This window comes from Triticum aestivum, chromosome 1B (genome assembly GCF_018294505.1).
Source record: "Triticum aestivum cultivar Chinese Spring chromosome 1B, IWGSC CS RefSeq v2.1, whole genome shotgun sequence".
Classification (NCBI taxonomy): Eukaryota; Viridiplantae; Streptophyta; class Magnoliopsida; order Poales; family Poaceae; genus Triticum; species Triticum aestivum.
In genome coordinates this window covers 594,501,788-594,515,187 of record NC_057795.1, presented here as the reverse complement: position 1 = coordinate 594,515,187, position 13,400 = coordinate 594,501,788, and the positions used below count along the sequence as shown (strand labels likewise).

Genomic DNA, 13,400 nt, shown 5'->3' with positions numbered 1-13,400 from the left:
GGGGCAAGAGGGGCACCCTAGAACACACAAGTTTCTCTTAACCGTGTGCGGTGCCCCCTCCACAGTTACACACCTCGATCATACCATCGTAATGCTTAGGCGAAGCCCTGCGCCGGTAACATCATCATCATCGTCGCCACGCCGTCGTGCTGATGGAACTCACCCTCGTCCTCAACTAGATCAAGAGCACGAGGGACGTCATCGAGCTGAACGTGTGCTGAACGCGGAGGTGCCGTACGTTCGGTACTTGGATCGGTTGGATCGCGAAGACGTTAGACTACATCAACCGCGTTATTAAACGCTTCCGCTTTCGGTCTACGAGGATACGTGGACACACTCTCCCTTCTCGTTGCTATGCATCACATAGATAGATCTTGCATGATCGTAGGAAGATTTTTGAAATACTACGTTCCCCAACAATATGGCCCTTCTCTCTAAACAAAAGTGGATGTGGCCCAACACATCTGGCTGCAATGAAAAATCCTATTTCATGCTCTATGCGTCAAACTATCGGCCACACACACACACACGAAACCATTGAGCATGAGTAATGCGTCGACCCACTTTATCACAGAGATTATGCGGTTTTGGGAACCTTCTACAATGTTCCTGGAACCGTATTTTTTTTCCATATTTTTACTTGTTTTCTGTTTTTTTTGTTTTTTTTATTGTTTCTGTTTTTTTTATTTTCAAATTTTTCTGTTTTCGTTTTTAGTTTGTTTTTCATTTTTGCTCTTTCAAAAAAGTTTGAGTTTTTAGAATTAGTTCCAGATTCCAAAAAAAACTTATTTTCTTAAATTTAAAAAATATTTGTGTTTTCATAAAAAAGGAGTTTACAACAAATTTTCATGTTTTTAAAGAAGTATTTGGGTTTTCCTATATTTTGTTCATAAATAATAAAAATGTTCACATTTTCAAAAAACAGTTTTTCAAAAATGATTGTTTTTCAATATTTCTTCGGGGTTTTTTATTCGGCTAATAAATTCCAAAAATGTTTGCATTTTCAAAAAAATGATTGTGTTTTTCAAGAATTATTTGGCTCCCGTTTTAAACATTCCCGCAAACTCAAAATAGAAAAAAAAATCACCTGTGAACAATTTTGAAAATAAGCACCTTTTTTGTGTTTTTTCTAAAAATTGGAAGCAACTTTGAAAATGCGAATAATTTTTTAAATTCATTTTTTCAAAATTACAACTTTTTTTTAATCCGAGCTATTTTTGAATTTCTGGACATTTTTTGAAAATATAAATAATTTTTGCATTGCAAATAATCTCATGAAATAAACTGAACAATTTCTAGACAGCTTTCGAAATTTTGGTTTTATAAAAATAAGAAAAATGAAACAGGAAAGACGAGCCTCACAAGAGGGTGTTGCCGTGTTTTAGATCTGGTCGTATCCTGGTTCTTATAATCCATGTTTTGTAATTTAAATTGAAGTTCATCAGCTCGTGCGTTGAAGGACGAGCCTCACAAGTGGGTGGTGCAGTGTTCGATCCCCTGCACTATCGCATTCCTTTTTCAGTGAATTTTCCACTGGTTAGATCTGGTAGTGGCTGCTCGTTTTTATAACTCGCGTTTCCTCCAATTTAATCACAGAAGCTTGCCAGCTCGTCTGGCGAACAACGACCACTTAACCATGAACCTCCCTTTATTATTAATTATTATTAGGGGCTCCCGGCTGCGATAAAGAGAAACCCACCTCCCATTATTATTAGGTATAGATATATCCACTTCCTTCTAGATGGTCTTCTCAAGAGTGCAACATCAAGATGCTATTCTCTTTCTTTCTTCTTGCTAATTTTTCATTTATTTCTTTTGTTTATTTCTAAATTCTGGAATATTTGTAATGTTCTAGACATTCCACTTTAGTATTTCAAATCATTTGTGCTTTCTGCTAGGACCTTCGGAAATTTCGTATGGAATTATTCGGCTTTCTATTTTTTATTTGAAATTATCTGTCAATTATTCAGTTCCCCCATCTACCTTGCCACCAAATGGCACCAGGGTTTAGGGAGATCTTGGCCGTGGTAGGAGGGGATCCCACCTGCCCCTCAAAATCATCCGACTGGAGTTTGCCCCCGATGCAACCAAACGAGCCCTGAAAGAGTACGTCAGGCCCTCCCGCAGTTGCTTCTCCTATTTGCTTCTCCTATTCGACATCTGGAGGATTCTGTCCGCAGTTGCATTCAGACTATGTGACCTACGATGCACCGGCAGCATTGAGCGTGAAGAGGTCTGTATTGTTTACTTACTGAAGACGGTCATTCCGCACATAATCCTGTCAACTCAACAACTACTTCCAGGCGCTTTAAACATACTACCACACACTGCGGCAGTTCTTCAGCTAGTATTTATTACTGTATATACTACTTACTGTAAAAGCTTTCCGCAAAAAAAATGTATATACTAAAAGCAAAATACCGAGCACAAAAAAAGAGAAATCTGCTAGAGATTCTCACAGAATCCAGAAACATCAGGCCATCGATCTGGTGGACCATCTTCAATTATTAAAATCATAGCCATTACTAGATGTTTATAAATGTATCTAATTGCATTGTTTGTCAGGCCCATATTTTTAATAGACATCATAGTTATAGCTTTAGAAATGACAAATGTTTAAAATAATATTTTTAATGATGCCCTCGCATTTGAGACAGCCACCTTGCTAGTTGGAAAAATAACACAAAAAACATTATATGCGCTAAGTATAGCACGACATGCTACCTTCACAATTTGACGGTCATTTGAGTACGTACTGAACCTGATCATTTCTGCAGTTGAAGGAGATGGTGCTTGCAGTCCTGAATGAATCAGACCTACTTCTTTCTGACGACGCTGTCGAACAGATGGTTGATCAGGTACGCCACATCCGGATGAAATGTTGCCGTGCAACAAGCGTTAACACTATGCATACATGTTAATTTGTATCCGACAGACATTCAAAGAGGCAGATCTGAACGGCGACGGGAGGATAGATCCCGACGAATGGAAAGCATTCGCAAGCATGAATCCAGCCTTGTTGAAGTACATGACTCTCCCATACCTAAAGTAAGTAGTGCCCACTATATTCAGCTTTGGAAAACATCTGTGCTAGGCATTCCTCCGTAATTTTTTGAATCATTTGTGCTTTTTGCTAGGACCTTCGGAATTTTTTTGTGGAATTATTTGGTTTTCTATCTTTTATTTCAAATTACTGGCATGTGAATCAAGGGGCTGGAATTATTCAGTTTCCCCATCTACTCACCTGTCACCAAATGGCAGTAGGGTTTAGGGAGATCTTCCCCGTGGTAGGAGGGGATCTCACCTGCCCCTCAAAATCTACCGATTGGAGTTTGCCACCGATGAAACCAAACGAGCCGTTAATGAGCACGTCAGCGCGTCCCACGGCACATCACACATGTTTTATGGTGACACCTGTGTCTTCGAGAGGGCGGACGCACAATTTTGGCTTGCCCCAGGCACAAATCAATGTTAAATTTTGTGTTTGTGTGAATGAACGTGACTGTACTGCTAGGAAACTGGCAATACACTCTGATGTTGATCCAAAGGAGTGCTTCATCTGATCTGTAAAAACAATATAAATAGAGACCCATAGAAATATTCGGGCAATACTCACAAAGTTTCAAAGATGGTATACAGATGAACTCACAATACATGAAGGCTACCGACAGAAGGTGAATAATAAGTTCCAACTTAAACAGGGTTCCCCAATGATAAAGTTTCAACATCAAAGTTCATTTCTTTTGTTCACCAGTTCCTGTGCTTCTTTCACAAGGGAAACGAGACTCCTGAAAGGCTCCGGCTTCGTTGCACCGCCACCATCTTCCTTAATGTCAAAAACCATGGAGCCATCAATAAGAAACATATCTTTCGAAGCGGTGGACAGTGTATCCATCAAACTTTGCAGGTCTTCCTTGACATAGCTGCCCCTGTGTTTCATCATTGATATGACCATCTTACATGTAAGCTTCAGAATTGCCAGGCGGTCAGACCTGTGATGCATATTTTTTCCTACAATCTGCTTGAGCTTCATTGGGAAGCTAGATACACCATCCATAGGGGTAGTTGATTCAAACTGAGGAGTCAAGTCCTGATCTGCACTGATCAACATGTCGCACACTGTGACACAAAGGGATAACAAGCAACTCACCACATACTCGTTCAGCTTCCAGTCTTGCTGATTAGAAGACGAGTTGTTGCCCTGGCCATTATCTTGTGACACACTAGATTGGTTTTCAAGATCAGTTACTGGTTCCGTGGACTTGACTTGGTCAGCTTCTATTCCTGTACCTTTTTCTTCTGATGCCCAACAAATTATCTCCCCAAGCACCTATAACGGCAAGAATATATTCAGTTTGAACTGAATGTCTTAATAATTGAAAGCAGGATAGAGTATAATAAAACAAATTATGGCACCGATTACCTTTGGAACTACATCTGCCATGACTTTCATTAGCCTTTTGAGACTTTCATCATCACTGGTGCAATGAATGCAGAGGTATTCCAGGATTTTTGCTGCAAATAATCGGGCTTTACGGTTTTCAGTGATCATCACAGTGAGATTATTAACAACATTATCATTTGCCTTAATGATAATCCTGGCACCCGTTTCAGTTTTGGAACATAGAGTCACCAGTGCTTGAGATGCTGCCACCTGTCTGTCGTCCTTGCCCTTGTTATCATCAGTCATAATGTCTACCAACATCTCTATAAATTTTTCTCTGTTTGCATTCTCCAGTATCAAAATGTATCCATGTATAGGTCTCTGAGAACCAGAATAACATGTTGCTGCAGCTTTTCATCGCATTCTTCACAGTCAAGAATCCTCTCCATGGTGCTGATCGCTTCCTTACTGCTTGAGATTTTGCTACGCAGCTTGGTGCCGGTCTGCCCAGTAGCAGCCACGAGCCACATAATCGCTTTCATTGAACCCTCTACTATGCCATGCCATGCACCATGATCTATTTGGTGGAGTAGGTCGGAGGTCACAGGCGCCATGATCTTTTGGAGCAGGCATGGGGTGTCGAGCATGATTCTGCAATTGTCATTATTGGTTGCGAGCTTCCGAATGATACAAAAACCTTGCTCCATTAAATCCTTGTAGGCGTTAAAAAGTTCACCATCACTGTCCCCTCGCTCTTCATGACTGTCCTCTTTGCTATCAAGATCTGGTGACTGCAGATGGCGAGCCATACTGTACCAATTTTTTTCGAATGTCTCTTGTGCCCACTCTACCTGGTATGGTTGGAGTAAACTGTATGTTTCGAATGAGTTGATGAGAGAAAATATGTAAACAACCCCCGTTGGGATCTCCTCCAAACGAATGCCTGCAGCAATCTGGGCCACAATCCTCGCAGCGCACCCCCTCGTCTCTCTGTCATATATACTACTGGAGCCTAACGTCTGCAGCAGTTTCTGGAGTAAGTCAGTAGAGGATGCAGACATGATCAGATACTTCATGAGCATGTGCTCCTGCACGAACATCTTCAATTTCCTCCTAGTGAAAAAGATACTTATTTCTTCAAAACCCTTGGCAGATATCTTCATTCGTCTGGTGAATGCATCCAGGATCCTTAACCCGGAAACATAGTCATCAGGTAACTTAGACCCCATGAGGTCCACAGCATATGAGACGAGGTTTCTTCCTCCAGCGAACGACGGGTTCTTTTCACATCCGATTGTCGTTTCAAGTAAGTAGTCCGAGATTCCAACACGAACCTGATTCCCAAACTTCATTCTTTCAAGTACTGTATTCACTACAGATCCCTTTGCAAAACCAAATAAGGTTTTGTAGCAGAAAATCACACCCTGGAATACAGCAATGGAATACAAGACGTCCAGCGCCGGCTTCAGGTTTCCTAGTCCGTCAGCATCACTCCCGTAATCATGCTGTCTCAGACGCCACATCGAAATCCCCGTGGAGATTAACAACCCAAACATGTAGACAGCTTCCAGAGGGCACAATAGAATGGCAAATACTACTACTTGAACAATCGTTGCAAATTCTGCTAGCACCCAGCATTTACGCTGCAAAAGGTTGTCAACAGACAGGGGTAATAAAACAGCCCAGATTGATTTGCCAATATAGCTCAGCTTTTCAGTTAGAAGAACATCGAAGATCCTGTTGTTTGTACCTCAAGTTAGATACGGACACAATAAGATTGGACCAGAAAAAACAATCTCACGAAAAGATGGAGGAAAAGAAGGAACAAGACTAACCCAGCTGTCTGTACTAGGGTAATGAAGGTAAGACACCAAAAATCCTTCTTCTGCAGTGTAGAGACGAAGCCACCCAGAAGAACTACGGTGGTCCAAGTAAGCACCAGAAAACCCAGGCCCTTGACGGCCATGGACAGGTAACCAATGAGCAGGGCATACGAGTTGGCAATCATTACTTCATCCCACCACCTGTCATCAACAAGCTTCCCACGACGTCGCATTCTCTTCTCCACCTGAAGAGTTGAGGTCAATCCACTAAGACTATCATGCGCATGTTGTTTTTATTCTTTGTAAATATCACTGCATGCTCGATCTGCTCTATATCATCGATATAAATGTTTTGGAAGAGGTTGGTACTCTAGCTAGCTAGACCAATCCGTGTGCTATCAGTGCACAAAAGAAAACTGAAGAGAAAATAGTATGCCTTTATGCACTCGAGGGATCCATTGATCTTACCTTCAGGTAGTAGACGCCCTGCCCAGGGTACCACTAGAGTGGAAAGAGGAGAGGAATCTAATTCAACTTAGACGCACCAAGCAGAGCAGGAAGGAACTAAGAGCAGCCACATCAAGCTTAACAGGTCACTCACATCAGCTAACAAGGCTTGGTGGCTGGGGGGCTGGGCCTTTGGGGTAAAATATATGCTTATATGTGCAAAGACCAAGGTTAGATCTTGACCAGCAGCAAACGAGGTTGCCGTTAATACTTAATAGTTCCAACAGCTAGCTAGCCTGTTAAGCTGAATGACAAGCAAGCTATTCAAATATACAGCCCGTTCGGATCCACGTGGGGACTAGCATACCAAACATCATCGCCTACCCAACATCCTCTATCAGGAAAATAGCTACTTCCGCACCATCCGAATTTATTAGTCCCCTGAAATTTTAAGCCTAAATTAGACCACATCAGTATATATTTTTAAGATATGTTGAGCAGAAGCATGGATCAGCATCGGCTGACACTCACTACCACTCATCTGCTGACACACTTCACAGGGGTTTATGCCTGGTGCATATTGTGTACAGTGGGGATGGTGGGAACCATCAAGGGAGATTTAGCAGGTCTATAGATGGTAATTAACCTACTGTGCATGGTAACACCATAGGAGTTTATCCGTCGCTTCAATACTGCTCAGTTTGCATGTTAAGCAAATATTTTTCTTTATCAATGATGTTTTCCTGTGAAAATCAACTAAAGTTTTAGTTAGTGGCAGACAGTGATATTAAGGGCCTGTTCAGTTTCTCTCCGCTCCCGTGACTCAGCTCCAGGAGCGGAGCAAGCTGCAGCAGCTTTTTACGGAGCAGCTCAAACCGAGCTCCGCGGAGTTGAGCGAAGTGGAGAGAAACCGAACGGTGGCTAAACTGTAAGAAAAATATTTTAAAGCCACATAAAAACTAACTGATAGAAATTAAAATAACTAGCAAGCGGAAATGTCCAGGATCCGGTTTTCAAGTTGTTATGTCTTGAAGTTCCCCCAAAAGATTTTTACTGGATATCTGCCAATTGAATGTTATTTCTTCAAACTAGATAAGATGCTGTTCTAAGCACATAGTCTGTGCAAACAGATCTGTTTTTACATGAACACAACTTTGTTAGCAATAAAAAATATTTTTTTCCTCACATGAAAATAATAATGCAGCAAGCGAATACTCAGAAGCTCATTCAGGAGAATAACACCCGAAAAATGATAGCAAGATGAACACAGCCGACAAGGTCATAAAAATACCGCCTTTTTTGAATTCCCAGGCTTGGGCTCACTTGCTACAGTACAGAGCCGTGTGCCCGCCCATCATGGTTAAACAATAGAGCATGTGCAGGCCTACTGATGGAGCTAGTTACACTTTTGAACTTAAACATGTCCCTAGTCCATATGTCAGCAGTGTTACATCCAATGGTGTCGAGTGTGGCTGCGGCGACCATGGTCCTAAACCTCTTCTCTCTGCATTTTTGGCATATAATTCATGTTTTATTAGTCAAATTTTTGAGTTATAAAGTGAATTCAAAATTCAAAGGGGGTGGCTTATAAAGCTGGATAGAGGAAGTAGTTAGTTTTCATCTTCTTCTTTCTTTTTGCAATTATTATTCACATTGAGGCACGTGATGGGCCTTGGAGAAACACAAAGTCCCAGCAAAGTACATTACCCTCATCAAGGACATGTACAATAATGTTGTGACAAGTGTTCGAACAAGTGATGTCGACACCGATGACTTCCCGATTAAGATAGGACTGCATCAGGGGTCAGCTTTGAGCCCTTATCTTTTTGCATTGGTGATGGATGAGGTCACAAGGGGTATACAAGGAGATATCCCATGGTGTATGCTCTTTGCGGATGATGTGGTGCTAGTTGACGATAGTCGGACGGGGGTAAATAGGAAGTTAGAGTTATGGAGACAAACCTTGGAATCGAAAGGGTTTAGGCTTAGTAGAACTAAAACCGAGTACATGATGTGCGGTTTCAGTACTACTAGCTGTGAGGAGGAGGAGGTTAGCCTTGATGGCCAGGTGGTACCTCGGAAGGACACATTTCGGTATTTGGGGTCAATGTTGCAGGAGGATGGGGGTATTGATGAAGATGTGAACCATCGAATCAAAGCCGGATGGATGAAGTGGCGCCAAGCTTCTGGCATTCTCTGTGACAAGAGAGTGCCACAAAAGCTAAAAGGCAAGTTCTACAGGACGGCGGTTCGACCCGCAATGTTGTATGGCGCGGAGTGTTGGCCGACTAAAAGGCGACATGTTCAACAGTTAGGTGTGGCGGAGATGCGTATGTTGAGATGGATGTGTGGCCACACGAGGAAGGATCGAGTCCGGAATGATGATATACGAGATAGAGTTGGGGTAGCACCAATTGAGGAGAAGCTTGTCCAATATCGTTTGAGATGGTTTGGGCATATTCAGCGCAGGCCTCCAGAAGCTCCAGTGCATAGCGGACGGCTAAAGCGTGCGGAGAATGTCAAGAGAGGGCGGGGTCGACCGATTTTGACATGGGAGGAGTCCGTTAAGAGAGACCTGAAGGATTGGAGTATCGACAAAGAGCTAGCTATGGACAGGGGTGCGTGGAAGCTTGCTATCCATGTGCCAGAGCCATGAGTTGGTTGCGAGATCTTATGGGTTTCACCTCTAGCCTACCCCAACTTGCTTGGGACTAAAGGCTTTGTTGTTGTTGTTGTTGTTGTATTGAGGCACGTGATAAGGAGTCAAGCTGAGTATATCTCGTTAAGGTATTTATTTACCAATTCGCTCAACTCCGGTCCTTACCATAACGACTAACAAGTGGAAAGTTAAAACACTAAGGCCCCGCTGGGCAACCGCGTAAATATATACACCTGTGAGAAATTGCACTGGTAAAATACAGTGCACCAATAAAAGTATAAAACCAGTGAAATTATACTCGCCTGGATTGGTCTGTTTGGGAAATGCATCAGATAAAATCCTGACAGAGCAACTTCTGCTTACTTTCATTATCTGTTCATCAAAATTTCAAACTGGAACATCAAATTAGAGCTAAAAACATGAGAAATTGACTGCAGAAAAGTAAACCAGCCTACCAAAATCACTCCTGCACAAACCAATACGAAGAGAACCACTGGTAGCAGCAAGCCAAATAACCAATCGTTGCTCATGGTGAGCAGAGTCTATGCCCGCAATAAAACATAGCAAGCCAAACTGTTGTTCTGCACTTTTGCCTAGTATTGTACCACATTGCTCGCATGCCAGCCCAAGATGAGGGCCGTAAAGAACGAGCCGATCTGCAGATACGCGAGCGCCCAGACGCCGCCGCTCCCCTCAAGCTTGCAAAGCACGAGCTCGGCAAGATCGTGTGGCGCACTGCACTGGAGCATCTCCGTGGAGAAGAGAAATGGGGGTGTATCACCCGTCGAGCTCATGGCGAGTGTAGATCTGGCGACGGCGCAGCAAGGGGCCTTGGATTCGAATTCGATGGTGGGGATCAGCTCTCGTCTCCTGGAGGAGAAAGCCTAGGAGGGATAGGGCGGCGACTGCGGCGGGCACGGGGGATTTCGTCACCTCGCCCAGTACGCGGTGGCCGTCGGCCAATCGCGGCGTCGAGCCGTCCGCCGGCAATCGGCAACATGACTCCTCGCGAAAGAAACGCAGGCGACCAAACGTGCCAGCGCTAAATGGCCCGGCCCAGTGAGGGATGCTATTGTCTGAGATTTGCTTTTCTGATCTGGAATTTCAGCCGGTTTTTGTTAAAATAGTTTCTGAATTTTTAAAAATATTCAATAATTTTCTTTGTAGTAGTTTATATAGAAATAAATTCTCTAATAGAAAATTTTCACGAATTTCAAAAAATATTCATGATGTTAAAAAATGTTTGCGCATTTTAAAAATGTTCATGGATTCAAAAATATTCCTGAATTTCAACCAATATTACCAGATTTCAAAGAATATTCCTGAATTTCAAAAAATGTTCACAAATTTTAAAATGGAAAAATAAAACAGAAAAATCGAAATAAAATCATTAAAACCATAGAGAAAAATCATTAAAAAAAACTGGTTGAAAAGGGTTCTAGAACCTTTTCAAAACTGGTGGGAAAAAAGGAAACATAGGCCGGCCCATATAGCATTTTGGGGGTGCGCGTTTGGAGCGCACGTCCTACATTATGCGCGGACTAGGATTTTTCCTTATTATCGGCCCCTCTTCCTTTACCCAGCCCGAAATATACATCCAAACATCGATTTCCAAGACACCGGAATTTTTGTGGGACTTGTGATTTACAAGTGAAAACACCAATCAAGCGGGTCCTAAGGATGGACTTTAGGAACATCGGCCAGAGCACATTGTGGTGCATAGGGGAGTAGTGGCTTCATCCATGGACGCGACATAGTTTGTTTCGCTTGGGGTTGTTTTAAGCTAATCCCCACATCCAGATGCTTGATTTCTCTTAGACCAATAACCCAAGTGCTTGCTTGTCTGTACTCACTGTCTTTTGTTGTTGCTTTACTATAAAGATGGGCTATAATATTCTTCTCTCGGAAAGGAGGTAAAAACCCAACATGTGCATTAACTGATAATGCGCAAAGCACTCTATTTTGTAAAGTTATAAGGTTTTACATCCAACACGGGAATACAAAAGACCATTGAAGCTAAAACAACGGTAAAACCACCAAATAGAAATAACATTATAAGTCCTAGGCTCTATGGAGCCCGGATATTGGAAAAAAAAAACTTGATTTTTAAGCTTTAAGAAATTATGAAAACAAATACACACACATATGATTGTAAGTTTCACGATGAAATAAATTTTGACATGAGCTACCCAAAAAAATCATTTGCGTATATTGCATCAAGACGTATTTATCATGGAAGTTTAGACACATGTAGTATGCACCACAATGGTCGTGTGTATTTTCAAAACCTTTTTGAAACTTAAAAGGTTGGCTTTTCATTTTTTGAATTTTTTGGATTTTGTGGAGCCCGAAAGCCAAACATCCTCACTCTACATGCTCATGCTTCACTAAATCTATTGATGGATCGTCATCTATATCGGTGGAATACATCCCAAGCTACCGTTTCTCATAGGTTACACACATTTTTGTCCCGAAAAAGTTCGAACACTTACTCTGTTCAACTTGTATAGTCTGCGAGGTGGCTCATTTAACTCTTTTTTTAATTACCTATTCCCTGTATCCCGTACAGTAAATGATACAGTAAATGCAGTAAACGATATGACATGTCAAGGAATTTTTTTGATCTTTGATGAAGCAAACCCGTTAAAACTTTTCTTCTCTTACTACCTCTAAGAGTACTTCACAAATTGGGATCCACTCTATCTAATGTACATGACTCTTATTAATGTTCTTTCATCTTAATTGGTCGATGATTAGACTAATAAAACAATGAATAATGTTGTGCATTTATAAATTACATTAACAAACATGATAATCAACAACGCAGAATAATTATTCATCCATGGGTTTGAATGTACATGTGGGAGATCAAGAGGAAGAACTCGCACGGGTTGGATGTATATACATACGACATTTCTAGTACAATTCTTGTCCGACACTGCAGATCAGACCATACACGGGTGGGATTGAAGTGTAGCTGGCCGCTAGATTACTGTTGTAGAAGGATCGGGTCAGCATGAGTCGGACGTGAAGTAGTTCCGAGCAAAGTATACACCAAACATTAATGCGAGTGTGCATTGCTGAGTACTACCTCCGTCCGGGTTTATTGGTCCCCATTGTATTTCGTGCCAAATTTTGACCATAAATTAAACTAACAAAATGTTCACGCATGTCACCAAACATTATATTTTTGAAAACTATGTTCAAATACGAATCCAATGAGATAATTTTTCTTGACATGCATTAACATTTTATTAGTTAAATCTTTAATCAAAATTTGACACAAACTACAAAAGAGACCTATAAACCAGGACGGAGGTAGTACCAAACAGGCTAGTAATAAATACTCCCTCTGTCCCAAAATATAATAACGTTTTTAACACTACAATAATGTCAAAAACGTTCTTATATTATGGGACGGAGGGAGTATGAAGCAGAATATCAAAACTCGGGACTTGCTTTAATTAGTTCAAACTCATTAACAAAACATGATACATATATTGGTATCAATTGCGTAAAACACCAAAGCCAAATAACGTTGATAGGAGTTAACCATCACCGGTAGTCACCAAGAGAACATACAGACAAGATTTAAGACACTAGAGTTAACTGTCATCGGTAGTTACCAAGAAAACATACTGACACCATTCAAGACACTACTATAAAGTTCTAATCTATAGTCTTAGATTAAAGGAAGGCAATTGAGTCTAGTGAACATGAACAACACCAGGGTAAAAGATTTCTTAGCATGTTGCAAATAAATAATTTGTCAAACCATCACAAAACAATTGTCAAGTATCAAATTCTAGTAGTTGCTCTAGTCAAGTATTCCCACTATAAAGAAATATAAGAGCATTTAGGTCACTTCTTTCTAAACGCTCTTAGAGGGAGTAGTAGTTATTATTATATTAAGAGCAAGTCTAAACTTTTTAGATTCCTCCCAACTAGCAAGTCTACCGTGAAAATACACATCTAGATCTTAAAAGTGGACAAATGGTTCATTGCAGGTTCTACAAACGAGAACAAAATGCAAACAAATTGCCAGGGCAAAAAAAAGAACATTATCAGCAGTAGCAGCACAATAATA

At 41.3% G+C, this 13,400-nt stretch overlaps 2 protein-coding genes across 2 annotated transcripts; one reads left to right on the top strand and one right to left on the bottom strand.

Annotated features, from left to right (window-relative positions):
- Nucleotides 1–1,994: 1,994 nt before the first annotated feature.
- Nucleotides 1,995–3,052, top strand: LOC123080179 (calcineurin B-like protein 7). Its single transcript, XM_044503079.1, has 4 exons — nucleotides 1,995–2,070; nucleotides 2,181–2,233; nucleotides 2,778–2,858; nucleotides 2,936–3,052. Exons 1-4 carry the CDS (start codon nucleotides 1,995–1,997, stop codon nucleotides 3,050–3,052), a joined length of 327 nt encoding a protein of 108 aa, XP_044359014.1.
- A 546-nt stretch (nucleotides 3,053–3,598) lies between these two features.
- On the bottom strand, nucleotides 3,599–10,339 carry LOC123140909 (uncharacterized). Its single transcript, XM_044560177.1, has 5 exons — nucleotides 9,769–10,339; nucleotides 9,616–9,685; nucleotides 6,220–6,452; nucleotides 4,424–6,121; nucleotides 3,599–4,330 (listed from the first exon to the last, which is right to left on the bottom strand). The coding sequence occupies exons 2-4, from the start codon at nucleotides 9,640–9,642 to the stop codon at nucleotides 4,741–4,743; spliced, it is 1,641 nt and encodes a 546-aa protein (XP_044416112.1). The 5' UTR covers nucleotides 9,643–9,685; nucleotides 9,769–10,339; the 3' UTR covers nucleotides 3,599–4,330; nucleotides 4,424–4,740.
- Nucleotides 10,340–13,400: the final 3,061 nt, after the last annotated feature.

What these genes read in the sequence shown, in the direction of transcription:
- LOC123140909 (XM_044560177.1), bottom strand. Translation starts at nt 9,642, where the DNA reads ATGCATTTCCCAAACAGACCAATCCAG. An exon ending in TCCCAAACAGACCAATCCAG is followed by an intron (nt 6,453 to 9,615) that starts GCGAGTATAATT and finishes TCAACTCTTCAG; the next exon opens with GTGGAGAAGAGAATGCGACG. An exon ending in ACCCTAGTACAGACAGCTGG is followed by an intron (nt 6,122 to 6,219) that starts GTTAGTCTTGTT and finishes TACAAACAACAG; the next exon opens with GATCTTCGATGTTCTTCTAA.
- LOC123080179 (XM_044503079.1), top strand. Translation starts at nt 1,995, where the DNA reads ATGGCACCAGGGTTTAGGGAGATCTTGGCCGTGGTAGGAGGGGATCCC. An exon ending in CTCAAAATCATCCGACTGGA is followed by an intron (nt 2,071 to 2,180) that starts GTTTGCCCCCGA and finishes TTCTGTCCGCAG; the next exon opens with TTGCATTCAGACTATGTGAC. An exon ending in TCGAACAGATGGTTGATCAG is followed by an intron (nt 2,859 to 2,935) that starts GTACGCCACATC and finishes TGTATCCGACAG; the next exon opens with ACATTCAAAGAGGCAGATCT.